We start from the raw sequence: 26,461 nt of genomic DNA, 5'->3' as shown, positions 1-26,461 counted from the left end.
GCAAGAGAAAGGCATCTTAGGAATTGAACCCATGATCCATTGAAGCCAGCATGTATGTGTGCCCGTTGAACTTCTTTCACGCCGTACGTAGCCAGCCGTGCTGATCGGAGGTGCAGGGGGAAGGGCAACAAGCTAAACACAAATAGCGGTTCTGAAGAAACGAGTTTTGCCATTTAGTTGCTCCCTAATATCGCATTCCGACCGCAGGTATTGTGGTCAATGCAAACAAGACGCCTTGTAAAAAAAAGGTGTCAGTTTTGTTGCCAGATAAAAGGGTAAAAAAACTATTATCATATTTTGCTACTGGCAAAGGAGGTTCCGATGGTGTTGTTGCTGTTGTCGCTATTGTTGTTGCTGTTGTTGTTTTCGCTGTTGTTGTTGCTGTTGCTGCTGCTATTGCGGTTGTTGCTGTTGCTGTTGTTGCCACTGTTGTTGATGCTGTTGTTGTTATTGTTGCTGCTGTTGCCGGCTGCAGCTCCGGAGATGGTGGGGAGGCAGCGGTACGGGCGGCCTGTGGACCTGTGGGCGACCGGCGTCGTCATTTACATCCTGTGAGCACACACACACACACCTACACACACCTACACACACACACCTACACACACCTACACACACACACCTACACACACCTACACACACACACACACCTACACACACACACCTACACACACCTACACACACAACAACAACAACAACAACAACAACCGCCATTCGCCACTAAGTGGCGGTGACGTCACCACGACGCTTGTGCCAGGCCATGTGCACCTTGAGGCCACGTGAAGTGTCGAACGCCCGCTGGCAGGAGGTCACGGGGCAGACCCAGGTGCCACGGGTCGACTGACCGAGATGACCGAGATGACTGGCTGATGCACCACCTGTGCCCCCTACTGTGCCAACTTGCTGTGCTTTAGCCACCCGGCGCTCCGCTCGTTGTTGTGAGCGTCGCTCCTCCGCCCTCCGTTGTTGTTGGAGGGCGACTGCCTCCAACTGCCCAGTAGCGTCCTTCACGAGCCTCCTCCACTGAGGCCGATCTTGACACCGCTGGTACCAGTCATCGGCAAGTCCACTCAGCTCCACGTCCTCCTGTACCACATCACTCCATCTCTTCTCTAGCCCGTGCCGCGCCCGTTTAGCCCCCTCGATCCGGCCGAACAAAAGCTGTTTAGGCATGCGGTGGCTGGGCATGCGGGCTACATGACCCAGCCAACGCAGCCTTGCCTGCCGGAGGAGCTCACTGATGGGACTTTGCCCAGATCTTTCAAGGACTTGTGAGCTCCTCACACAATCCAGCCTGGTCAAACCCAGGATGGATCGTAGGCAGGCCAGCCTAAATGTTTCCAACCGGCGAAGATGCTCCACTAGGGGGGTCCACGTTTCGCAAGCGTAGAGAAGGGAGGGAATGACCGTGGCCGAGAAGACCTGAAGCTTCGTGCGGAGCGACAGACCAGGTAGCTTCCACACAGCGTTACGCAACCGATGAAAAGATATTGCCGCTCGACTGATTCGGAGTGAGACCTCTGCTGATAAACTGGAGCTGGTCATGAGCACACTGCCCAGGTATGGGAAACTCTCTACTCTCTCCACAACTGCCCCATCACCGATTGGGAGTTGTGGGGGCGGAGTGCCCGATGGTACAAAATACCCAGGCAGGTGCTTAGTTTTGGTGGGGCTGATGGTAAGGCCCCACCTCTTAGTGGCACACTCCAGCCTCAGCAGCAGCGTCTCCAACTCCTCTTCTGAATGAGCAGCTATTACCAAATCATCGGCATACATAACGTGGTTGACCAATAGGGAGCCATCCCTTGATCGCACCCGGGCGTCGATCAGCCTCCCATTATATCTGTACCAAATGGTAATTCCCCCGGTACAGCTATTGAAGGCTTCACGAACTACGCAGTCGAAATAGATGTTAAATAATGTGGGAGCCAGAGGACATCCCTGTCGCACCCCAAGGTGTACAGGGAAAGGCTCCGACTCCCGGCCACGTAGTTTTACCCGGGCCCGCTCACCATCATGAAGGTCCTTAATGATCGTGAGCAGAGGGTCAGGGACTCCGAAAGCACGAAGAACAACCCAGAGCCCAGTCCTACTGATGGTATCATAGGCCTTGACCAGGTCAATAAAGCAGAGATGTAGGTCTTTTTGGAATTCCCTACACCTCTGCTGTAGCAGACGGACAGAAAATATGGCATCTGTGCAGGACCGCCCTTTCCTGAAACCACATTGGGGCTCCGCAAGCCTCTCCTCAGCATGCCTAGCAAGGCGATGTTGAATAATCCTTGCCAGGACCTTACCCGGCACACTGAGGAGTGAGATGCCCCTGTAGTTGTTACAGTCTGTGCGGTCCCCCTTCTTAAAGAGGGGGACCACCAGGGCATCCTTCCAGTCCTGCGGAACCCGTCCAGTGGTCCAGACTGTTGTTATGATGTCATATAGGGCAGTCTGTGCACAAACGCCACCCTCCCTCAGCATTTCGCCTGGGAGATCATCTCTGCCCGGTGCCTTCCCTGGTCTCAGACTCCGGATCGCCCTCAGTACTTCCTCAACAGCCGGTACCTCAGCCAGCCACTCACAGGGGGTGACCTCTTCCAATATTTGAGGCACCGCACACACCTACACACACACACACACCTGCACACCCACACATACCTACACATACCTACACACACACCTACCCACACACATCTACACACACTTACACACACTTGCTCACACCTACACACACACCTACACACCCACACATACCTACACACACCTACACCCACCTACAGACACCTGCACACACCTGCACACACCTATACACACCTACACACACCTGCACACACCTGCACACACCTACACACACACCTACACACACACCTACACACACCTGCACACACCTGCACCCCCCCCCCCCGCACACATCTACTCACTGCTGGCAAGTTGACTGCTGAAAAGTCGTACGAACTCCTTACGGATTGCTCCGTGCTGTTGAAGTCACGGCGACATCCGACACTTGCTACGTTCGCAGTCATGAACACGCATCTCTCAAATTGCCTCCTTCAACGCTCATTGGCTGCGGTTTGCTGGTCCTCGCCCCCCCCCCCCAAATGTCACGTGCGCTGTCGCGTCACGTGACGAAGGTGATTGTAACCACGTGGATCTGCGGTGCCGTGCGCGAAGCCTCCAGTCGGATAACGGCTCCCCCCCCTCGCCCCGACCTCCTTCGCTACCCCCCAGACTCTCGGGAAACCCACCCTTCTACGATGACCAGGACGAGGAAGACTACGAAAACCACGACAAGAACCTCTTTCGGAAGATCTTGAGCGCCGAGTTCGAGTTCGACTCCCCGTACTGGGACGACATCTCCGATGCCGGTGAGTCTCCGCCACCTCCGCGCGCAGGTTTTACACGGCGGTCCAGAAGGATGTTTAGTTTATTTTTTTGTATTTTGGTAAAAATCTGCGGAGTTTCTTTTTTTTTTCTGGCATCCACGGCACCCCAAGCTCCACAAAGCCACGTTCACTGACACAGACAAAGATTCCCCGCTCCCCCATGTAGCCTTCACAGGCTGTAGGGGCAAGTGCTGTAAGCGAGTAGCACCTATGAAGGCCGGAACTGTGGCAAACGAGGGAGAAGTGGGTGGCCAGCACCACGCCCGGCCACCTTTGTCTCCCTCGAGGCAATGTTTGCACATCGCACCCAGGTACTTATTCGAGGCTTAGTCGACCTAGGTGAGGCCCAGGACCGCTTCAGATAGTTGTCACCGGTGTTGGTAGCCGTGAGCGGGAATTGAACGACAGGGCGGTGACGCCATCAGAAATATAAATAGTTTTTGTTACTTTTAATTGCTATCGTAGAAAGGTATTTGTTACAGTCTCCCCGGGTTGCGGAAGACCCGACTTACGCAAACCCGACCTTACGGAAATGCTTCCCCGTGAATCGCGTCCACGAAAAAATAGTTCAGTGCGCGGAAATGTTTGCGCCGGTTACGTGAGCGCAAGCAGTGCGGCGCGGCGAGGTCGCGGATGAATACCGCGGGGTGAGGAGGCGTAAGGCGGGCAGCGGCCTTGAACCTCGCTCGGGCTTCAAACGAGGAGTACGGCAAATGGAATTTATCTTTGATTTTTGGAAAGGAAAATTGTTCACTATGAGACCTCCTCTACCAACTTTTAAGAAAAGTTGTCTCGGGTGTGGAACAATCAACTTCAAGGACAGTGCATATCATTATCATCAGAGTTGTTTTTTTGCATTTTGACTGCTTGTGTTGTGGTTATTGCAAACATGATGCCTTGTATAAAGGTGTCAGTTTTTGTACCAGTTGAAAGGGTAAAAACCTATCGCGAAAATTGTTCAGTTTCTGACATACGGAAAATTCGGGTTACGTATCGTTCTCGGGAACGTAATCCTCCCGTATTTCGAAATATATCTTCTTTCACTCGTTTTTTTGTTGAGCGTGTAAGAGTGAAGCCCGTAGCAGTGCCCGTGTGAAGTGTCTTCCTACAAGATGACTCCCGTAAAATTTCCATTTAAAGCTTTCGTGACTGCAGGGATTCATCTTCTTGGTTCTTTCGGTAAAGTCACATAGAATGGAAATAATGAAATAATACAAATTCAAATAAAACATAATAAAATAAAATAATAATATATTTTATTATGTTTTATTTTTATTATTTTATTATTTCCATTCTACGTGACTTTACCGAAAGAACCAAGAAGATGACTCCCGTAACTTGCGAATTTGCGCTATGGGGGGGGGGGGAAGGGGGGGGGAAGAACGTCTTACACACGGGGACACCCTGGAACTCGATATGGAAATTGTACAGCGATGACCTGCTGTTCTTACATTTAGGTTAATTTAATATAGATTTAATATTGAATGTAATATTGATTATGTCTGTGCACCGCTGTTTTCAATTTCTTCGGTATTGCCGTGGGTTGTTCAGAGTGCTCAGAGACTTTTAGAGCAATTCAACTCAGTTCCAAAGTTGCGAATTCAAATCCCAGTCGTGGGTTGGCTGAGATCATAATCCTTTTTGGGGGCGGCAAAAATGAGTGCCAATTAATGGGAAGTAAAATTAAGGTTTTCCTTAAAAAAAATTTGATTGACTCCCGCCATGGTAATGTGCAATTTCCACCACGAACTTCCAAAGATGAGAACTTTCTCGTTCGAGTGCCTTGATTCTGAATTCGGTTTCATTTGAGTTTTGACCGCCGATGGCCAAATCGCTCGGAAATCGTACAATATTGTCGAATCTCAGAAGATTTAAGCCTGGATAGTGCCTGGATCACAATCTGGCTCTGAGCGGCTCTGCTCATTGTGGCTCTGAGCGGCTGTGTGGACATGGTGGCCCCTGACCGGCTCTGCTCATTGTGGCTCTGAGCGGCTCTGCTCATTGTGGCTCTGACCGGCTGTGTGGGCATGGTGGCTCTGAGCGGCTCTGCTCATCGTGGCTCTGACCGGCTGTGTGCGTGTCGTGCAGCCAAGGAGCTGGTGACGAGGCTCATGGACGTGGACCAGAACACGCGCATCACTGCGCAGGAGGCCATCGCCCACCCGTGGTAGGTCCCTGGTCCTCGCACAGCAACGACGACGCCGCGACAACAAAGACAAAGATACCCCCCACCCCCACCCCATAGCCTCTAGCACACTGTTGGGGCAAGTGCTGTTAGCGAGCAGCACCTATGAAGGCCGGCACTGTGGCACACAGAGGAGGAACGGGTGGCCAGCACCACGCCCGAATTTGTCTGCCGAGTGGCGATGTTGACACACCGGACCAGGTACTCGTTTGGGGCTGAGTCGACCTAGGGGAGGCCCAGGACCGGTTCAGATATTCGCAGGCAGATTGACAGTGTGAGTGTGTGTCGGTAGAACAGGGGAAGAATATACAACTTCCACACACACGCGCGCGAACACATACTCTCACAAGCACACACTCGCCCACTCACGCTGTCACTCTGCAGAGCAGGGGAAGAACATACAAACTCCACACAGAAGTGAGACCGAGTCGGGAATCAAACCCGGGTCCTTCTTGCTGTGAAGCTCAGATGTTACCACCGCCGCCTCCCAAGTGAGTGTCGAGAGGGTGCGCATGCATCCGTGAACACCATGGCCCCCCGTCCCACCTCCCCTCCTTCTCGCCCCTTGCGCCGGCGTTAAAATAGCAAACGTTCACCCATTTCCAGATCGTGTCCCAGATACTGCACCCTTGGGTTCGCGTCTCCTCTCCGCAGAGCCACCCAGGAGAGCCCCCGACCCCACCGTGACTCCAAGCGCACCACACGCACCACACGCACCACACGCACCACACGCACCACACGCACCACACGCACCACACGCACCACACGCACCACACGCACCACACGCACCACACGCACCACACGCACCACACGCACACCACACGAACCACACGCACACAGGCGTACACACCAGGGGTGCAGGCGCTGCACAGGGGTCGCATGCATTCACGGGGCGAGCGATGGTCTCAAATGCAATTCATCATTCCGCAGGCTTCGTTGGAATCACAGTACAGAGGGGGGGGGGGGGGGTTATGGGAAGGAATAGGCTCGACGCATATGCTTTATTGTAAAAATAATTACCATAATAATACACAATACATAGGCTTATCGGTACACTTTGTGGATGAAGGCCACCACGCACTGTGTCGGTCATGAGGGATTTGTGACCAAGATGGATTGGTAATGAGTGGGGTCTCAAGACGAAGTTAATTAATTTCCCGTCACTGATGTAAAACTAAACTATTTATTCACCAAACTATTTTATTTTGTTCCCAGGTAAGGCCCCACTGAGCTACGTAGCTCTTTTTCAAAAGCGACCTGGCCACAAATGATAGCTCAACGAAGTAGATTATTGTTACGTGGACATTTATTGCAGCCAAATAGCTCTAAACGCACTTTGATTCTAAATGTGGAGGGAAAAACCGGAGGACCCGGAGAAAAATCCACGTGACCACGGGGAGAGAGACACCGCAAACTCCAAATATACAGCAGACATCAGGGTCGGGATCGAACCCACGACCTCCTGCATACCAAGCGAGGTCATTAACATCTCCTAGCCACCGTGATGATGATGAGAGAGAGAGACGCAAACTCCAAATATACAGCAGACATCAGGGTCGGGATCGAACCCACGACCTCCTGTATACCAGGCGAGGTCATTAACATCTCCTAGCCACCGTGATGATGATGAGAGAGAGAGAGACGCAAACTCCAAATATACAGCAGACATCAGGGTCGGGATCGAACCCACGACCTCCTGTATACCAGGCGAGGTCATTAACATCTCACCACCGTGATGATGATGAGAGAGAGACGCAAACTCCAAATATACAGCACACGTCAGGGTCGGGATCGAACCCACGACCTCCTGCACACCAGGCGAGGTAGTTAACACTTCGCCCTTGTCTAACGCTTGAAGCGGTGCTCATGTTATAATGACCCCAGACGGATGATTGATAAGTTCGACTTCCGCATGGGACTTGAACTCCCCGACCTTACTGAGTCCTCAACCCCCCCGTTTGTTAACCATGAGCCGGGGGGGGGGGGGTCGTATCGCAGTGTGCTAACCGCTGCGCCACCACTCTGCGCCATGCACACGTGCGCTCGCACGCACGAAATGTTGCCCTTCAAAGCCAAAGTGATGGCTGCGGTCGTGTTAGCGTTCGCGCAGCCCACAGCGGGCGTGCGTCAGCGTCGTTCGGCTCGGAGAAAGGAGACAGATCGATGAGCTGAGAGAGGGAAAAACTACAAAAAAACCACGGGTAAAATATGTGTTCAGTTCAAGGGGTTAGACAAAGCATTGTGGATCAATGTTTCATTTGTTCTCACCTTGAAATCTGTGGATTTGAAGTCAGTTGTTATTTATACATCTATATATAAAACGTGAAGACTGCTGATGAAATCAACAATGAAAATACATGATGACAATAGTGGAATTATGTCCTTTCCTTTACCCAACTAACCTTTGCTCAATAACGCTCTGCTGACGAGACACCAAATGCAAGAGTTTGGTATTTTCGAAGAAGAATAGGAAGAGAAAAAAATTAACCCGTAAAAACAAAGTTTTTCACTATAAATCTTTTATATCCGTGGCGGCTAGAGTCCTCTCGTCCTCTGGCTTGAGATGGCTACCTATGGGTCAGATGATTGTCTGCCAGCATTAAGCAATTGGTAATTAAATATAATTTATTTGTCATGCACAACGAGTCTGTGTGCAAAATGTCAGCTCGATTGGATCACGGGAAGTGGGTTAAAAAACGACCGAAAGATTTGCACGGTCGTAAGCGCGCAAGCAAGCAAGCAAGCACGCAAGCAAGCAAGCGAACTTAATATAAAGGATTTAAAAAACCCACAATGCCGCTGATAAAATGCATTCCCAGAAGGCTGTGCGAATGATGCGTTGAGTAAAACAATCTCTCCTTTCATCTTGATTGATTTCAACTATTTGCCTTCTCCACAATGGCGCTAATTATTGTTTGTGTGCGCATGTTGAACCTCTTTTGCACCGTACGTAGCCAACCGTGCTAATTTGAAGAGCACGACATTGTTTCGCCTCACGTCTCACGACGCCTTTCATTTTAGAGAGTTCTGCCGGCGATGTTTTGACAGTTCCAAAATTAATATTTCGTGCGCGTGAGGAATTTGGAGTGCCGGATGAAGCATTTGCAGGATGTTCATCTCACTCTACCTTTGTCTGCCTCAATGTTTGTCTCCGTCTTTGCCCGTATTACCTGCCTGTCTTGCAACCCAAAAAACAAAGATCTCACGTGTAGCCCCAACAGACTGTTGGGGCAAGCGCTGTTCGCGAGCACCTATGAAGGCCGTAACGGCACATGAAGGGGTGGTGTGGCCAGCACCACGCTCAGCCACCTTTGTCTCCCTAGTGGCGATGTTTACACACCGCACCAAGTAAAACTTTTAAGGCTGATTATCATCACCGGTGTCGGCCTTGAGCAGGAAGCGAATTCGGGTCGCCAGGTTTGTCGCACCAACTGTTGTTACACCAGCGCCCCCCACGCAGGCAAAGACAAAGGTCCCCCATGTAGCCTGTATCATAGCGTTAGGGCAAGTGGTGTTTGTATACACCCACGCGTACACACACGCCAGTGCCCCTCCAGAAGCTGTGAGTGACAGGGAGACAGGCCGCGAGTCCACGTCCCCCTCCAAAAAGAGTGTGCTGCACTCACTCACTCACTCTCTCACTCACTCACTCTCTCACTCACTCACTCACTCTCTCACTCACTCTCTCACTCGCTCACTCACTCACTCTCCCTCTCTCTCTCTCTCTCACTCACTCACTCGCTCGCTCGCTCGCTCACTCACTCACTCACTCTCTCTCTCTCACTCACTCACTCACTCTCTCTCTCTGTCTGTGTGTGTGTGTGCCCTCAAGGGTGTCCGGAAATGCGGCATCGGACAAGAACATCAAGGATGGCGTCTGCGCTCAGATTGAGAAGAACTTCGCGAAGACCAAGTGGAAGGTGAGTGCCGTTCGAGCGCTCGCTCGCTCTCGCGCTCTCTCTCTCGCTCTCTCTCTCTCTCGCGGCGGCTACTGACGCCAGGTTCCTCCTAAAGGCACGGGTTCGTTTCTCACAGCAAGTACATCCAGCCCGGCTGCCCTTTGCCGAAACCCACAGTGTTAATGACGGCCCCCGCTGGAGGTATCCGTTGAAGGCCCCTGCTAGAGACCCCCATTAGAGGCCGCCGCTAGAGGCCCCCGCATGAGGCCCCCGAGAGAGGCCGCCGCTAGAGGCTTCCGCTGCCGCAACGTGAACCTCCGGAAGCGTCGACCACGCCCGGGACACGAACTCCGTTTGTGGCGGCGAGTGGCCGGAGCCTCTGTGACGAGCGGCGACGCCGCAGCTGACGAGCCGGGCACGGCCTGCGGCACGCCGCTCGTCATCGGGCCTGGGGCACGACGAGACACAAAGCCACTCAAAAAACTTGGAGGGCCTCAATCTTGATTCGAAGCTTTCGTGACTGCAGGAATCCATACTCTTTGGTTCTTTCGGTAAAGTCACGTAGGTAGAAAGAGGGTCTCCTCCTACCTATCCACCCACCACCCCCCTCACCCACCCACCCACCACCCCTTTAATCACCCACCACCCCCCTCACCCACCCACCACCCACTACCCACCCACCACCCCGCTCACCCACCCACCCAACACCCCACTCACCCACCCACTCACCCACCTCTTCACCAACCCACCACCTCTTCACCCACCCCGCTTATACACCCACCCACCACCCCGCTCAACCACCCACCCACCACCCCCCTCACCCACCCACCCACCCACCACTCCCCTCACCCACCCACCACCCCGCTCACCCACCCACCCACCACCCCCACTCACCCACCCACCCACCACCCACAACCCACCCACCACCCCGCTCACACACCCACCACCTCTTCACCCACCCCGCTTATCCACCCACCCACCACCCCGCTCAACCACCCACCCACCACGACCCTCACCCACTCACCACCCCCCTCACCCACCCACCCACCACCCCCCTCACCTACCCACCACCCCCCTCACCCACCACCCCCGCTCCCCCTGCGCCCCGCGCGCGCCACCCCCAACAGAAGGCGGTGCGCGTCACGGCCATGATGAAGCACCTGCGGACGACGCAGCACTCGGCGCCTCCGTCTCCCGCGGCGGCGATGGGCGGCCCACCGGGCGCCGCGGAGGTCGCCGCCGCCGCCGGCAACGCCGAAGACGACGGCGGCAGCGGGGGGGAAGGAGGAGGGGGAGGGGGGGGAAGGAGGAGGGGGAGGGGGGGCGCCCGATCCCAACGGCCGCTCGCCGCAGCCCGGCTCGGCGCGCCCCTCGCCCCGGCGCTCCGAGGCCGGCCCGCCGTGCGCCACCGACGGAGCGTCCCCGCCGACGCCGACGAGGGGCCCGGCGGCGGCGGCGGCGTCGCGTCCCGGCGGGCAGCCGTCGCCATACGCGGGCGGTCCGCGAGCTGCCGCGCCCGCCGAGGATGAAGCTGAAGCGGCGGTTGCGGCCGTGCCGGAAAATTCGATCGTCATTTGTGTTCACGCGAGCGATGGCGACGGAGCAGACGAGGCAGGAAACGAGTTGCGGTCCGAGATGTAGGGAAAGTCGTCGACGCTCGTCGGTTTTGTCGTCGTTTCGTGATTTTGGTGATGGGGAGGGGGGGGCGGTCGTGTGGGAGAGGGAGGGGGGGTTGCTCACCGTGATTGCCGGATGAGATGTCTCGTTGGTTGGTTTCGCGGCGAGCCCGACCGGCGTTTGAAGTCGCGTCTGGGAAGTTTTGCTTGTCGCTCGGAGGACAGGGTGCGTGTGGGAGATGCGAAAATAAATACTCGGAGAAAAAAATAAACTTAAAAATGTAAATGAGAGAGTGGCACGCGTTCTTGAAAAAGGCCACGCACGTTTGAGAAATATATATTTTGGAGTAAGTAAATATATGCACACAGAAAATGTGAAATTGCATTTTTACACCGTGCGTTTTATTTTCTGATTATATTTGGTACGGATGTAATGATTCATCAAATCAATTAACTGACGTTGATTCGTAAACTTGTGACGCATGTATTGAATCATGCACGTAACAATTGATTATTTTCAGTTTGTATATTTGAAGTGTTTGACACTTTATCAACTTAATTTCACCAGGCAGGAACCCAATGGGACATCAAGGGCCCCCATTGATGTCGAGTGTGTTTTCTTGTTTTTACGAAATCCTGGCATTAAGATCAGCACAGTGAGGCTTTCCTGGGAACACTACCTCTTCTGGATCATCATCATCATCAGCAGCAGCAATGTTAACAGCAACATCATAATAATCAGCAATGTATCTACAACATCGTTATCATCATAATCCGCGAAATTCATATTTATTTTGGGTATCCATTATCTCGTCTCCTTCACGTGCATGCGTGCCCTCATTCCGCCACTTGCTGAAAAGTCCAGGGCATAACATTGCCCAGAGCAGTGGGGAAAACAAGTTGCAGAATCATCTTCTTATTCTTGGTTCTTTCGGTAAAGTCACGTAGATAAAAAAAAATAGCGTTTAAAATTATTTTCAAAATTTTTTCTTTCATTTTTTATTTAAATTTCATTTTTAAAATTTTCTATCTACGTGACTTTACCGAAAAAAATATGAATCTCCGCAGTCACGAAAATTTTAAGTCAAAATGTAATCCTCTTCTTCTTTATTATTGACACAGCGGGGCCCTGCTACGTGTCACGCCCTCGCACGCCAGGCGACGCGGCGCCCTGCGTCACGTCGTGAACTTTCCGCTCCCCGTCGGCTCCAGCCGAAGCCTCCCTCTCCCCTCCCGTCGTCGGGTCGTTCCGTGATTGCGCAACGCGGTGGCAGGGTCCGCCACCGCGCGTGGATTCTTATTCCCAGGGTCGTAGCAATTCTGGTTCATCGCACGACGAAGCTGTTGTCTCGGTAAAGTCACGTAGGTAAAACATTATAATTAATAAAAGTAAAATAAATAAAAATCACGACGTTATAATAATATTCAGGGCCTACCTTGGCTCCTCCCACCCTCAACCAGTATATATACAAATACTGTGTTCTTGGAATTTCTCTCACTTGATACGGCTATCGTGCTGTGACGGTTCCATCTGAAGACGGAAGCTTGTGTTGCCTCCGAAACGTCGTGATTTTTATTTTATTTTACTTTTATTAATTTAAAATTTTTACCTACGTGACTTTACCGAAAAAACCTAAGAATTTGAATCCTTGCAGTCACGAAAGCTTCAAATCTAGAACTGTTTGTTGTCGTCTCCAGCGAAAGTGTGCGCTGAAGTAGTCACCGATTGTCACGTTTTGTATACGTGACAGACCTTGCTCATTGGCTGTGTCGGGCGGTGGTGGGTTTACCGACACGTTTATATTCACGCGATATAAACCCCCCCAAAAAACCTGCGATATGAAAAAGGGGCCCTCGCTCTGCCGAAAGCCGGAGGAAATGACGGCCTACGTGACCAGGTGAATCTGGCCCCGAAGTCTCCCCGCATGCCACAGCTTCTTGGCTCGATACACATCGTACCCGCCGTAGAGTCTACGGCCCGAAAAAAAGCACAACATGTTTTTTGGGACCGAAATCATGATCTCGAATCCGTATATAAATGTGCCGTTAAACCCGCCACCACCCGACACAGGCAACTAGTAAGGTTTGTCACGTAAACAGAACGTGCCAGTACAACACCGGTGTGTTGGAGAGCCAAGCCACAACATTTATGACGTTTCGCCAGTAATTACAACCAGCTTCATCAGGCGACAGCCAGATTTGTGGAGAAGTCCACCTGTTTCGTTCCTTATATAGACGCGTAGGCACATTTATGTATGTACGCGATCTAATCCAAAAATCCTGTATTATGGATGATGTTGGTCGCGAAAGCCTACGTGCTAAAATGATCCCGAACCCGTAACGCTTTACATTTTCGGTTAGGGATGAATCATTGCATCCGTCAAAATTTAAACGGCGCCGCTTGTAATAAGTTGTTTTTGGTTAAAATGTGTACGTCCTAAAACAAAATACGTTACGCGTGTTCCTAGTCCCGTCTGGAATTGCTCGTGTTGCCAATGGCAGGGAAATGAATCTTCGCTCAAAACTCGCGCAGAATATAAAGGAATTATATTGTGTACCGTAGCGTTCATGTTAACAGAGACACCATTGCCTCTCCACGTAAATGCACTGACACGCGCGGTTGTAGATTCACCGATCGGGGACCACCTTATATTTAACCTTATTGCAAGGGAGCATGTCTAAGTATGTATTATTATCGTTATTATGAATCACTGTACTTAGAACAAAATAGAGGGGGGAGTTTAAGTTTCGTCTCATTGGGAAATGTTAACCCGTGTGTGCGATAAGGCGTGGAAATATTTATGTATATATATATTTATCAAAACCAGCAATGTTTATGACGCTATACCACGTGACAGTACAAAATCGGTGTTCCTTTAACACAAGGCAACTGGTCATATATCAAAGCACTGTTAGCGGCAACGTTTTCTAAGTGTCCGTTCCTGCAATCGAATGTAGAAAGTGTCGCGTCTATCGGTAATCCTGCATGAAACTCCATTTTCAGCGTGTAAACAAGTCAAGTCACCCTGTACGTGGCGATCACCGGCTGGTTACTCTTTTTACAATCACTCAGTCGTGTCACTGGCACGAGCTTGAAGCTAACAGAGCAGCAGCAGCAGCAGTAGCAGCCCATGAACGTAGATATTCGTTAAAGATCCTACAGTCAAAGCATGGCGCTAAAGATCACGAGGTTAAGATCATTGACATTGATGGATGGTGATCTTGCCAATCCGTGAGGGTCATTGGGGTTATTTGACCATACTTCACCACACTTGTGAGTGTGGGTCGGTGGAGGGGGTGGTGATGTTGGCCATGACCACGAATAGAATATTAGGTCGCTGGGTTTGTAGTTCAGCGCGCTAACCACTGCGCCACCACTCCACCCCATCTGTACGTTAAATGAAGAACGTATTCAAGAGTAGTCAAGTGACTGTATGACGCTCCTGTGAAAATACCAAATCGAGGGTTACGTTACTTCTAAAAACCTTGGTAAATTGGTAATCGCAGACTGATAACGTTTCAAAGTGACTCTAACCGTAAAACTGTACATTTAAAATTCACTTTTTTTTACGTGGTAAGAACAAAATGCCAACACAATAGCCTGATTATACTTCTTTTTTATATATATATATATTTTAAGCAGCTAATTTCAGAAGGCATGCACACGATGTTTCAGCGTAGTGAGTGTATTATAGAGCGTATCGTATCTAGAGGTAGCTTTCGAGAACGTGAGATTTGTGTACATACCAAGGTATACCGTGTTATTTTGTAAACGCACTTGTGCATGATGTTCACTCAGACTAAGCCACCTTCCAAAATGAGGGCGACTGCGATGGAAATGCGGCGGGTTCGGGCTGTCATCGTCGCAATCGTGTTGGGTATGATAATATAGTGGCATTGTCCTTGAAACTGATTGGTCCACACCATAGTGTGTTTTTGTTTGCATTTTGACTGCAAGTATTGTGGTTAATGCAGACATGATTCCTTGTCAAAAGGTTTCAGTTTTGTTGCCAGCAAAAAAGGGGAAAAACCCTATTATTATTATTTGGAACCTCGTTTGTTTGGCGCCCCACTCGCACGCCTCGCCGTCGGGCAGCAGCAGGCCTCAGTGTTTCTCCCGCAGGGCGATGCTGCCGATGTGATCGCAGTCATCATCATCATCATAACGATGATGACGATGACATCAACTTGCAATGCGCCGCAGCCGCACGGCGCTCGCTTTCTCGCTCGCGAACAGAGAGAACGACTCGAAAGAGGCGCCGTGGGTGACGTGACGACGCCAACAAACTCCCAAGCTCTGCGGTCCCCTACATATGAAGGCGTTATCGGACAATTAACGGCTGTGCGGTCGATTACGTTGACGTATTTTTATTTTTTTTGCCCTCATTGACTCTTTTTATTTTAAGGACAACCTTAAGCAAATGTGTGCACGCAGAGAAGAAAACAACCCCCGCCCAGGAAAGTGGATAATCTCCAGCTGTGCCTCCTGGGAAAATGTAATCACTGGCGCAATATATATTTTCTAATATTAACAACAAACAACAACACAAAAACAGCCAATTAAAATCCTCTATACAAAGCACTCGCTGAAATGAAATAGCGGAGAAACGATTGCACTTGCGCGCGCACGCAAACCATTCGCGCGAGGGCCGTGAGTCCGCCAACAATCATGGTAATTAGCTGCCCGTAGCTAACAACAGATTCCTCCACCACCGCCGCGTGTGATCGACGAGCTGAGTAGCCGTGGGTCATCGCGACCTCCCCTTAGACACGGCCGCCCGATGCCACGTCCATAATCATTGGGCCCCGAGTTCGCTTGACGGCAGCATTTTGTTTGCAAGAGAATTGGAGACTCGCTGAGAGGAGGGCTGGGGGAGAGTGGATCGCCCGAGCCGAGCAATTATTTGGGAGGGGGGGGGGGGCAGGGTCGTTCAAATTCAGTGGCACCGTGCGGCGGGGAGTCAACATCATCGGTTGCACTCTACAAGTTTCTTCACCGCTTGGTTGAGGACCCCACAGACCCCCCCCCCGTCCTCCACCCTCCCCCTCCCAGTGTAACGGAGTGCTGCCCCAATGGCTACTTTTTTTGTATCTTTGGATTCCCCCCAAAAAAATTGTAATAGAAAAAAAACCCACGCCCAAGCACGACGTTTTAAGTTCCGCGCCTTTTCCATCGCAAGCGGAACTGCGTGGAGTGTTTCGGGCAAAACATTGCCGCTAATCGGAGCTGTGCAGGCCAGTGACCACGTGTAGCGGTGTGTGGTTGTTGTGCGTTCGATGGAACCATCTCCAGGCTATAGTAATAGGTTTTTACCCTTTAAACTGGTACAAAAACTGACACCTTTATACAAGGCATCATGTTTGCAATAACCACAACACAAGCAGTCAAAATACAAACAGAGTTGTTTCTTTTTGTTTGCATTTTGACTGCTTGTGTTGTGGTTATTGCAAACATGATGCCTTGTATAAAGGTGTCAGTTTTTGTACCAGTTGAAAGGGTAAAAACCTATCACTATATTTTTCCACTGGTAAAGGAGATGTCTCATAGCATCTCCAGGCTGTCAAATAACAATCTTACGGCAGCTCTTGAGTTTTCCGGAGCGCGGGGCGTGGTGCGTGGGGCGCGCTCGCCTCGTATTCAACTCTGAGCTGAGCGCGGCACGAAAACGAAATGCCGCTTTGATCTCCGTTTTCTTTGTACGAACGAGACCCCGGGGGATGATTTTTTTTACGCTTTCCAACAATGGTTAACGCATTTAGCTCTGGCCCTCTGTCCGTGACGGGTCGGCCACGATAAGTCACGCGGAGGTGATCCAACACGAACCGAACTTTAGTCAACAAAAAAGCTGCGTTGCTGCTCAGGACTCGTCCGATCGAAGACCACTTAAATTGGTCCCAAGTCTTCGTCAGATCCACGCGACATTATTGTCGGACTATCGTCCTCATTCAAGTTAATTTATTTGGTATAGCCCTGTGAGCCATTCGGCTCTTGAATCGGGTGCAACCGCAACAAAAAAAAAACATGAACAAAAAACATCTTAAAGTGAATATGTGTCATTTGAAAACACATCAGTGTGTGTAAGTACGAGTGCTATTTTTATTTTCTGTGCTTAGTCTCTTGCCCTTCCACCTGCACCTCCGTTAAGCACTGTTGGCCACGTACGGTTCGCGAAAGGCGTTCGACGTCCAAACACACGCACGCGTGTTCGTCGCGGACGCGCTAATTTTGGAAGGTGTCGAGTAATTCAGGGGTCAAAGTGGGTTAAAAAAAAATTGTAAACGGCATCTTTGCAATGCAAAGCCTCGGCTTGCATGGCGATGCCGGCCTCGTGGGAGATCTCCATACGCGTCCGTGATCTCCGTGGCGATTTGTATATTTTTTAGTTTGCGACAATGAAACGGTGGACGCGATGTGCGCCCGGGGAGTTGGTCTGTTGCGTTGAGCCAGGCGTGTGGCGTGGTGCAAATAAGTCGCGCGGATGACGGTGATTGCCACTTTGCTGTTTTTTTTCTCTAGCACGCCGCTCAACTCCGGTCAAATGAACTGTGACGGACAGACCTGAATGAATTTTAAACGTGTATATAGAAGAGTCAAATACTTTAATATATTTTTAGCCGTTGTGTGTATGTACGTTATACTGTCTGTGTGTGTGTGTCTCCTAGTGAATAGCAAAATCTCTCTTCGAGCGTGCGTATTTAGTGAAACGATAGCGAGTTTTGTGTGAAAGCCGTTCGATACGTGTTCGCATCACGCAGATGTTTGATTGACAAACACGTGAATATCAGCATTACATTGAACCGTCTTACGGACATCGTCACCCTCCTAGTCACATGCTGTGAACCCGCGTTGTGCATGCACCACGTGGAATTTGTCACTTTTCGTTTGGATTTTCCTACGCCCCAATGGGTCGCATCACAAGGCACATTGTATCGATGCAAGGAAGTTGACATCGGACAATTGTACTTAATGGATGCGGTTAACATTGGAGGATATTAATGTGTCCTGTGTCGTATCGAGGCAAGTGAGCCTCATTGTAGATTTACATGAATTTTTTTGGGGGGGGGGCTAGATCGTGCAAGTACGAGGTTATTTTGTTTCCTGTGTTTAGTTTGTTGTCCTTCCCCCGCACCTCCGATTAGCAACGATTGGCTAAGTACGGTGCTTGAAAGAGGTTCAACATACACACACGCACGCGCACGCGTACGATTTGAGCCTTTTAGCCTCCCAGCACCTGACGAAGCCCACGCAAAGCAAGTTGTCACTCGGGGCTAAACGTGCCGATTTGTATCCTGTTAGCGCAAAAAGCCGACGTGGAAGAGCTAAGCAGAATTATGGCACGCATCCTCCCCCAACCCGTTACACAACTTGCTTTGATTGCCTCTGTCGGGGATGGTGGAAGTCGCCTCGCTTAACACCGACGCACGCGTACGGCGATCTAACCCGATCGTGAATCGCAAATGTTTTTTCTCGCGAAAGCCGACGTGTACAAAATGCACGAGTTTATTTATTTACACACACACACACACACACAAAAAAAACACACACGTAAAAAAAAACACGGAGCCCTCTGATGCACTAGCTTCTAGCGTTCCTGTTTCAGCCTCTGTTCGCTCACGTAAAACCGCGGTTCTTTTCAAGTTCTTCGTGCTCGTGGGTAGACGTCGTGGATTTCTTCGTGTGTTGCCGTGCGTATGCAAGGTTTTCGACCGCCGGGATACGATTGCATGCGACGATAGATTCGGACTCAGGGGCAAACTCTGCCGCAACGACGCACGCACCGTCCGGTTCTTTATTGTTAATAAATCAATGAATTCTCGTCTTTCCCATCAGGTCGAACACACACACGCGCGCGCGCGCACGCGCACGCTTGAGACGTGTACACTGCTGCCTCTGCGTTTGCAGACACTTACTTAGCACGTGGTCCGTGACAAACGGGAATTTCAGTGGCCGAAGCACTCTTCGGTTTCATCTTCTTGGTTCTTTCGGTAAAGTCACGTAGAAGGGAAATAATACAAATAATACAAATAAAACATAATAAAATAATTCTCACGACGTTTCGGCCACAACGCAAGCAGCCGTCTTCAGGTGAAGAACAGGTCTGTCGGGAAGACAGCGTCTGAATGAAACACCACCAGGCTTGGCAGCGTATATTTAAGCTGGGTTGGAGGGGGAAGAGGGCCTCGTCAAGGCGCTCTCCCCCCTCCAACCCAGCTTACCGAAAGAACCAAGAAGATGAATCCCTGCAGTCACGAAAGCTTTAAATCGAAACTCTTCGGTTTGTTAAACGCCGCCTGGCTGTTTCTGAGTCTGTGCTGTTGCAGCGTTGTGCAATGTCGTGGCAGACCTTGCGTTGGAGGTCTCTTGGGTTTTGGGCGTCTTTGGAACATCCGTGTGTCGCTATCCATCGAAATTGCATAGCACTGCATGGGATTCAAGTTGTCTCATAGTGTAAAAGCTTACCCCGAGCTCTCAATACTCTGATAGTGCACTGTTTTTGAGTTGTACGCCTTTTGGCGTCATCGGGTCCAACACCAATGGAGACTGGGCTCTAAGAAAAGCTGTCTCGGGTGTGGACCAATCAACTTCAAGGACAGTGCATATCATTACCATTATCAGAGTTATTTCTTTTTGTTTGCATTTTGACTGCTTGTGTTGTGGTTATTGCAAACATGATCCCTTGTATAAAGGTGTCAGTTTTGTACCAGTTTAAAGGGCAAAAACCTACTACTATACTGGGATTCAAGTTGCCATAGAAATATTTTAACGGACGGTTTTTTGCTCGGATGATACGAACGCCCGCTTTATGCATCCCATTCGGAATGTGAATTCTAAAACTCTTTACTCAAGCCTAATAGTGCACTGCTCTGTGTATTTACGAGCCATTTTAATCATGGAGGGAGGGGCGTTTCTTGACAATACTTCACCACGCTGGGCAGTGCGGGCTTGCAAAGAAGGTTGTAAAGGAGCTGTTCAAGAAATCGCTCTCGACTCGCCAATGTTGGCTGTGGCTGGGATCGAAACTCCGCCGACTGGGTTCTGAGCGCAGTGTACTATCCACTGTGCCACCGATCCACCTTTGCTGTCGTTTTTCCAATAATTTTGACAATTATGAATGACGGTTTGGTCAAGAACACTGTCTCGCCTGGAGATTCTTCAAACCATGACAAAGCACAGCAGACCAACCTGTCAATACGAATCCTCAGATTCGACGTGAAGATTGCATCACTCTGTTTCATGATAAAATACCAATGTTTACACAGAACACTGACATTCATAATTTATGATCAACAAACACAAAGTATCATTCTCATTCGGTGGCACAATTGGTAAAGCATTTGACTCTCACTCAGAAGGGGGGTTGCTTCAACCTATCATCCCTTCGGGGTTTATAACGTGACGTTTCACTTTGTGGGAAAATTCCAGTGGTTTTGCAGATAGACTAATCACCGCCAAAGCAATGTGGAATTTCCACAGCCGGCTTAAGATCCTCAACAGAGATGGTTCACCACCCCAACAATCCTTTGAGCACGAAGACCGGTACCAATTGACTTTCAATTTAGCATTTCTGTCCGTAAACATATTCAGGGTTTCAAATACAAAGAGTCAAATGTTTTGTCAACCGCAGAGTGAATTACTTAGTAAGCAGACACCAAGACGGCTTTGAAAACATCCAAAACCCGCGTGCTAGTAGACCATGTACAGCGATTCATCTTCTTGGATCTTTCGGTAAAGTCACGTAGAAGGGAAATAATAAAATAATAAAACATAAAACATAAAAACATAATAAAATATATTATTTTATTATTATATTATTTTATTATGTTTTATAATAAAAACATTATTATGTTTTATTTTATTATTTCCCTTCTACGTGACTTTACCGAAAGAACCAAGAAGATGAATCCCTGCAGTCACGAAAGCTTTAAATCGAAATGTACAGCGATGTTAATGTTCGCAACACTGCAACACGATACATGATGGGCATGTGCATCAATCTAATGGCCTGTTAAGAGAGTCTCCCACTGCCACTATGATGCACTGGGGTTGCAATTACACGTGTTGGTGTAACGTTCATAATCAACGATTTCGGGCAATTCACCATTCTGGCGAATTGCCCGATGATGCTGGATGCAATTACCAGCGAAACGTCGTACTCAAATTGTAAATGTTGTGGTTTCACGCTTCAACACACCGGTGGGCTAAAGCAGTGAACTATTTGTCTTTTGTCAACGTGACACTTTTTTACTGATTGGCCGTGTCGGGTGGTGGAGGGTTACGACACATTTATAAATAACGCGATCTAAACCCAAAAATCGTTGATTATGAACAATATTGGTCGCGAAAGCCTACGTGTTAAATTGGTGTAACGTGTTGAGCCTCCCCTCCTGGGCATCTGTGAAAAGAGCTTAATAGCTCATCGGATTCCTCCAGGATAAATACAAATTCTGAGTCTGATGAAGAGCAGACATTTCTCATTCAGTGTGACCCAAATATATATATATATATAAAATCTCAATGTACAACTGAGTGTTTTGGTAATTTGAGTGGGGTCTTATTTGAAAGTGTGTTAGATTTTCGTATGCACTCTTGTGTTTGATTTTACAAAGCGTTTGCGACCGGGGATGAAAACGACACTTTGTTCGAGAAGAAAAAAATTGTGGAAAATCGCAGTGAATGGCCGTAACATGTTCGTTCCGTTGTCAAAATACTGACGTCTCTTGCACAAAAGGCACATCAGATTAATGCTGTAACGAGTGCGGGGTAAAAACAAGTTATGCGTGTACATATATTCACCCCGCACAATTATCACCTGTGCCCACTAAAAACAAAAGTGCTGCTTTGTGGGGAAGGTAAACTTTTGTGATTGTACGATGGAGAGATTTTTTTTGTTTGCTGCCATAGAAATGTGGAATTTCCACCACTGCCCTCCAATGCTCGCTTGAGTACCGGGGTCACTTTGACTTTCGTCGTCGTTGTTGTTGTAAACGTATTTCTATTCATGAGAGGTGTACGTCCTGGTTTACTATGGAGACGTTTTAGATGTTTCGCCTAACGGTTCCCGTATTAAGCGTTCAGTGTTGAGCCAGAGTTCACCCTGTATCCCAGCCCCGCATGCGTCACGTCGTTTTGCAGTGGTAGATGTTCACACACAATGGGGAGCTTTGTAAGTGCATCACGAAAGCGCATCTCTCTTTGCCCTTTAATACTGCAGAAGGTTCTTCTTTCAGAGACCCGCATGCTGCCTCCCTGTGGACAGACATCATTTTCTAAGTGAGGGGCCTTTACAACACTTAGAGCTCTGTATAGGATTTCAAACACAAATGTTCGTGGGGCCTTTGTATGAATGGATGAATGTGAAATGCCTCTTTGGACCCATGGGGTTCTTGTAGAACTCCTCACAGCTGCACCCTGGACGAGAAGGCGGCTACTGTGGGATGGCTGTTACTTTGAACGCTTAGCTCCAATTTGCGTAGCATTTCAGCCCAGACTTCTGGGTTCACAATCGGATCGCCACGAGTTCAAATCCCGGGCGGCGGGGAGAGGGTTCGAATCAACTCATCGTCTCTCGGGGGAGGGGGGGGGTCAATACAAACAGGTACCACTTCGTGGCGAGAGAAGATAAGTCTGACCCCACGATGTTCATTCATTTGCCGCGCTAAGTCGGCGAAAGGACCGCTGCGCCAAACGTGTGACCTCTTGCGTCGGCGTTCGAGTGATTTGTTTGATCCACGGATCACGGGGGGGGGGGGGGGGTAAGGAGGGGACGACGACCACGTGGGAGGGCGTCAACATTCCTTTGAGTGGTCTCAGTCCTCTCTCACTGTGAACTTCAGCCCGCCGGCTCCACGCTCGTCGTCATGAGCCAGGGGAGCACTTTTGACTCGACGTGCAAAGTGTCACCGTGCTCCGGGAGACTTTCTAAGTGAACGGAGTCACGGCATGGCTACAGGGGCTTGGCGACAGGGAGAGAACAACATTAGCATCACATTTGCATGACCTCGGCACATTTTCCAACCCCCGTGCTGAAATGAGTTGGCGTCATCGTATGAAAACATCCAATTGTTGTTTTCGTCTGCAGGATTGATTGTGTTGCTTCAGCCAACGCGCGCATTAGGACATTTCCCTCTGGACACTTAACTGCCCTGGAATCTCTCGTGAGCATTGTAAAATAGCACTTGGCAGTTAATGGTCCGAAGATAATAAAAAAAATATTTAAACCACGGGCAAAGCACGAAGCTTAAGTTTTGCACCTTTCATCGCAAGCAGAACTGTCTGGAATAAAACGAACAAAATATTGCCTGTCGCTAAGCGGAGCAATGCTGAGCTCTGCCAAGCGTACTAGTATGTATGTGTGTATGTGTGTGTATGCGTGTGTATGTGTGTATATGTATGTGTGTATATGTGTGTGTATGTATGTATGTGCATGTGTGTGTGTGTATATGTGTGTGTATGTATGTATGTGCATGTGTGTGTGTGTGTATGCGTGTGTGTGTGAGGGGTGCGGTAGTGTAGCGGTTAGCGCGCTACGCTATGAACCCAGCGACCCGAGTTCGATTCCCGCTCACGGCCAACACCAGTGACGATAATCTGAACCGGTCCTGGGCCTCCCCTAGGTCGACTCAGCCTCAAACGAGTACCTGGTGCAGTGTGTAAACATCGCCACTAGGGAAACAAAGGCGGTCGGGCGTGGCGCTGGCCACCCACCCCCTCGTGTACCGTTCCGGCCTTTATAGGTGCTCGCTAACAGCACTTGCCCCTACAGTCTGTTAAGGCTATACGGGGGATTTTTTGTATATGTGTGGGTGTTGAACTTCTTTCGCACCGTACACAGCCAATCGTGCTAATCGGAGGTGTGCGAGAAGGACAACACAAAAGACACTTCGAAATAAATTAGTTTTTAATCTAGATGATGATTTAAAATTGCATAGCTCCAGTGGCTTCCTAATATCGGAAGGAAGAACGTTCCAGACGGCCACAGAAGTGCATCTGAAAGCGCCGCGATGGCAGTGAACGTCTCCGTTCAACGGCTCGTCAAGAGCCGCTGCGAGGAAAGTTGATGTATTCCATGGAAACATCTCCAGGGTGTGAAATAACAATTGTACGGCAGCACTGATGTTTCCGGAGCGGGCGTGCTCACCACACCTTGTGTGGAGTGTGAGGTGAGCACAGCCAAACGCTGCCACTTTGTTCACGGGGTTCTTTCTATGAATGCGATGGAAATGTATCAACTGCTGTCCTGAAAAAGCTGTCGGTGTTTGTCAAGATTCTGCCAACCTTGGTGATGAGAGAAAGAGAGAGAAAACACTTTCAGTAAACGTCGAGAAACACCCGGTTGGTAGAGTCGGAATGCGTGTTGCGGCAAACTGGAGTCGGCGCGTGGTAAATGCCTCGCGCTACCGTCGAGATTGTTTCATGTTGTCCTGTGACATCGACCCGAGACCCCCCCCCCCTTTTATTGTGATGCCGAGTGCCGTTTCGCAACGGAGGGAAAAAGGCTGAAAGGGGGGGGGGGGGCTTCATTCACATACAGTGGGCGGTTTCAAGCACTGCCCAGAAAACACCTCGCTTCACCGCCATCCCGAAACGAGGCAGCGATCGTTGAGATCGCAGGCAGACTGTCTTTTTAAATCCTTTATATTAAGTTCACTTGCTTGCTTGCGCGCTTACGACCGTGCAAATCTTTCGGTCGTTTTTTAACCCACTTCCCGTGATCCAATCGAGCTGGCATTTTGCACACAGACTCGTTGTGCGTGACAATTTATTTTCGTGAAATTTTTTTCCCATAACTTTACACTTTTTGGGAATTTTTTTTTATATTTAATTACCAATTGCTTAATGGTGGCAGACAATCATCTGACCCATAGGTGGCAGCCATCTCAAGCCAAAGGACGAGAGGACTCTAGCCGCCACGCATATAAAGGATTTATAGTGAAAAACTTAGTTTTTACGGGTTAATTTTTTGGTCAGATGGGAGACAGCGTTTGACCGTGTCGCAGTGCCCCACCCCCCCACACCGCACGCTCACGTGAGATAAACCCCAACGTTCATTGTCGCTGTCGGCAGCCCTGAAGCCCTTTCGTGGAATTTGCAGATTCCCGTGATTGTGGGTCACTTTCTTCAATCACATGCCCTCTGTTGAGGTGCAACAAGACGAAGTTGGTACTCGCTTGCAAACACCACAGGGATACGACGAGCGGCTGGGTGTAACCTCAGCGTCTTGAGGTTGGACTACAGGTAGCCACTCGCTCAAAACAATTGCATGGCATTGGGAAATACAGGAAAGTTTTGGGTGCCGGTGATTTATAAGCCGTTTTATATTCGCAGATTTTTTTTTTTTTGGATAACAAGGAGGAAATTGACAAATTAAAATCCTTAAAAAGTACATGATTTGCACGAATTCCCGATTTGCAGTTTTAAATTGTCTTAATGCGGCAAATTGCCCTGGTTGCATTGCACGATGTAACGCTTTACTAATCGACGTACGCCAACATTATACTTTGCATTTAAATCGTCTCCAAATGTCTCGGTGCTTTCAAGGCCTCCGTTAAAGTATGATCACTCAAATTAGCGCAGGGGAGCTGCTTTACATGCCATCATTGGTTGCCCTGACGCCGTCGTGGCAAAGCAAGGTTCAGCAGGCAAGTTGCACTCCAGTTTCTCACTTGGAAACGTTGCTTGTTCTTGCCACGAAGTATACTCTTAGTTTTTTTTTAGGTAAAGTCACGTAGGTAAAAAATGGAAATAAATAATAAAATAATAGAAGTAATAATAGAAATAAAATAAAATCACGACGTTTCGGAGGCAACACAAGTCTCCGTCATCAGGTGGGACCGTCACAGCTACATTTACTGCATCAATTTCGATTTAAAGCTTTCGTGACTGCAGGGATTCATCTTCTTAAATTCACGTAGAAGGGAAGTAATAAAATAAAAAAATATTTCATTATTTTATTTTATTATGTTTTATATTTTTATTATTTTATTACTTCCCTTCTACGTGACTTTACCGAAAGAACCGAGAAGATGAATTACTGCATCAAGTGAGGCAAAATTCCAAGAGACAAGCCCTTAAATACAACGAAGCTTTGCGAAATTTTAATGACTCCTGGAGAGATGATGGTAGGTTGAACAGATATCCGACCAGGATTTGACCTCCACAACTTTCCAATTTTGATTCGCTAAAGCCTCCCCTCCCCCACCACCCACCACACGTGTTGTCTTACTCAAGGCAAGGTTCATGATCGGCACTGGTTTCGTGTTGTTAGAGATTTAGTGAGTTCACATTGCGTGTACTTTAAAACCACGGGTGTCATGCCATTTGGATTGAAAGCCCGTGGTGTTTTTTTTGTTTGTTGTGTAATTTAAATAGACTGCAACGCTTTGGGA

General features: G+C 49.3%; 1 protein-coding gene across 1 annotated transcript in view; it reads left to right on the top strand.

Moving 5' to 3' along the window:
- Positions 1 to 11,134, top strand: part of CAMKV (CaM kinase like vesicle associated) — a 133,984-nt gene extending 122,850 nt beyond the window's left edge. Inside the window, exons 7-12 of the mRNA XM_078614352.1 lie at positions 476 to 551; positions 3,220 to 3,356; positions 5,463 to 5,541; positions 9,392 to 9,479; positions 10,586 to 10,711; positions 10,743 to 11,134. Of these exons, the coding sequence (XP_078470478.1) occupies positions 476 to 551; positions 3,220 to 3,356; positions 5,463 to 5,541; positions 9,392 to 9,479; positions 10,586 to 10,711; positions 10,743 to 11,099 (863 nt within the window). The 3' untranslated portion in view covers positions 11,100 to 11,134. The remainder of the gene's footprint in view (positions 1 to 475; positions 552 to 3,219; positions 3,357 to 5,462; positions 5,542 to 9,391; positions 9,480 to 10,585; positions 10,712 to 10,742) is intronic.
- The last annotated feature ends 15,327 nt before the right edge of the window (positions 11,135 to 26,461 follow it).

The sequence above is a fragment of the Lampetra planeri genome, chromosome 44, assembly GCF_965212315.1.
Source record: "Lampetra planeri chromosome 44, kcLamPlan1.2.h2, whole genome shotgun sequence".
Lineage (NCBI taxonomy): Eukaryota > Metazoa > Chordata > Hyperoartia > Petromyzontiformes > Petromyzontidae > Lampetra > Lampetra planeri.
The sequence above is the reverse complement of the archived record's forward strand: the minus strand, read 5'-3'. Positions and strand labels throughout refer to the sequence as shown.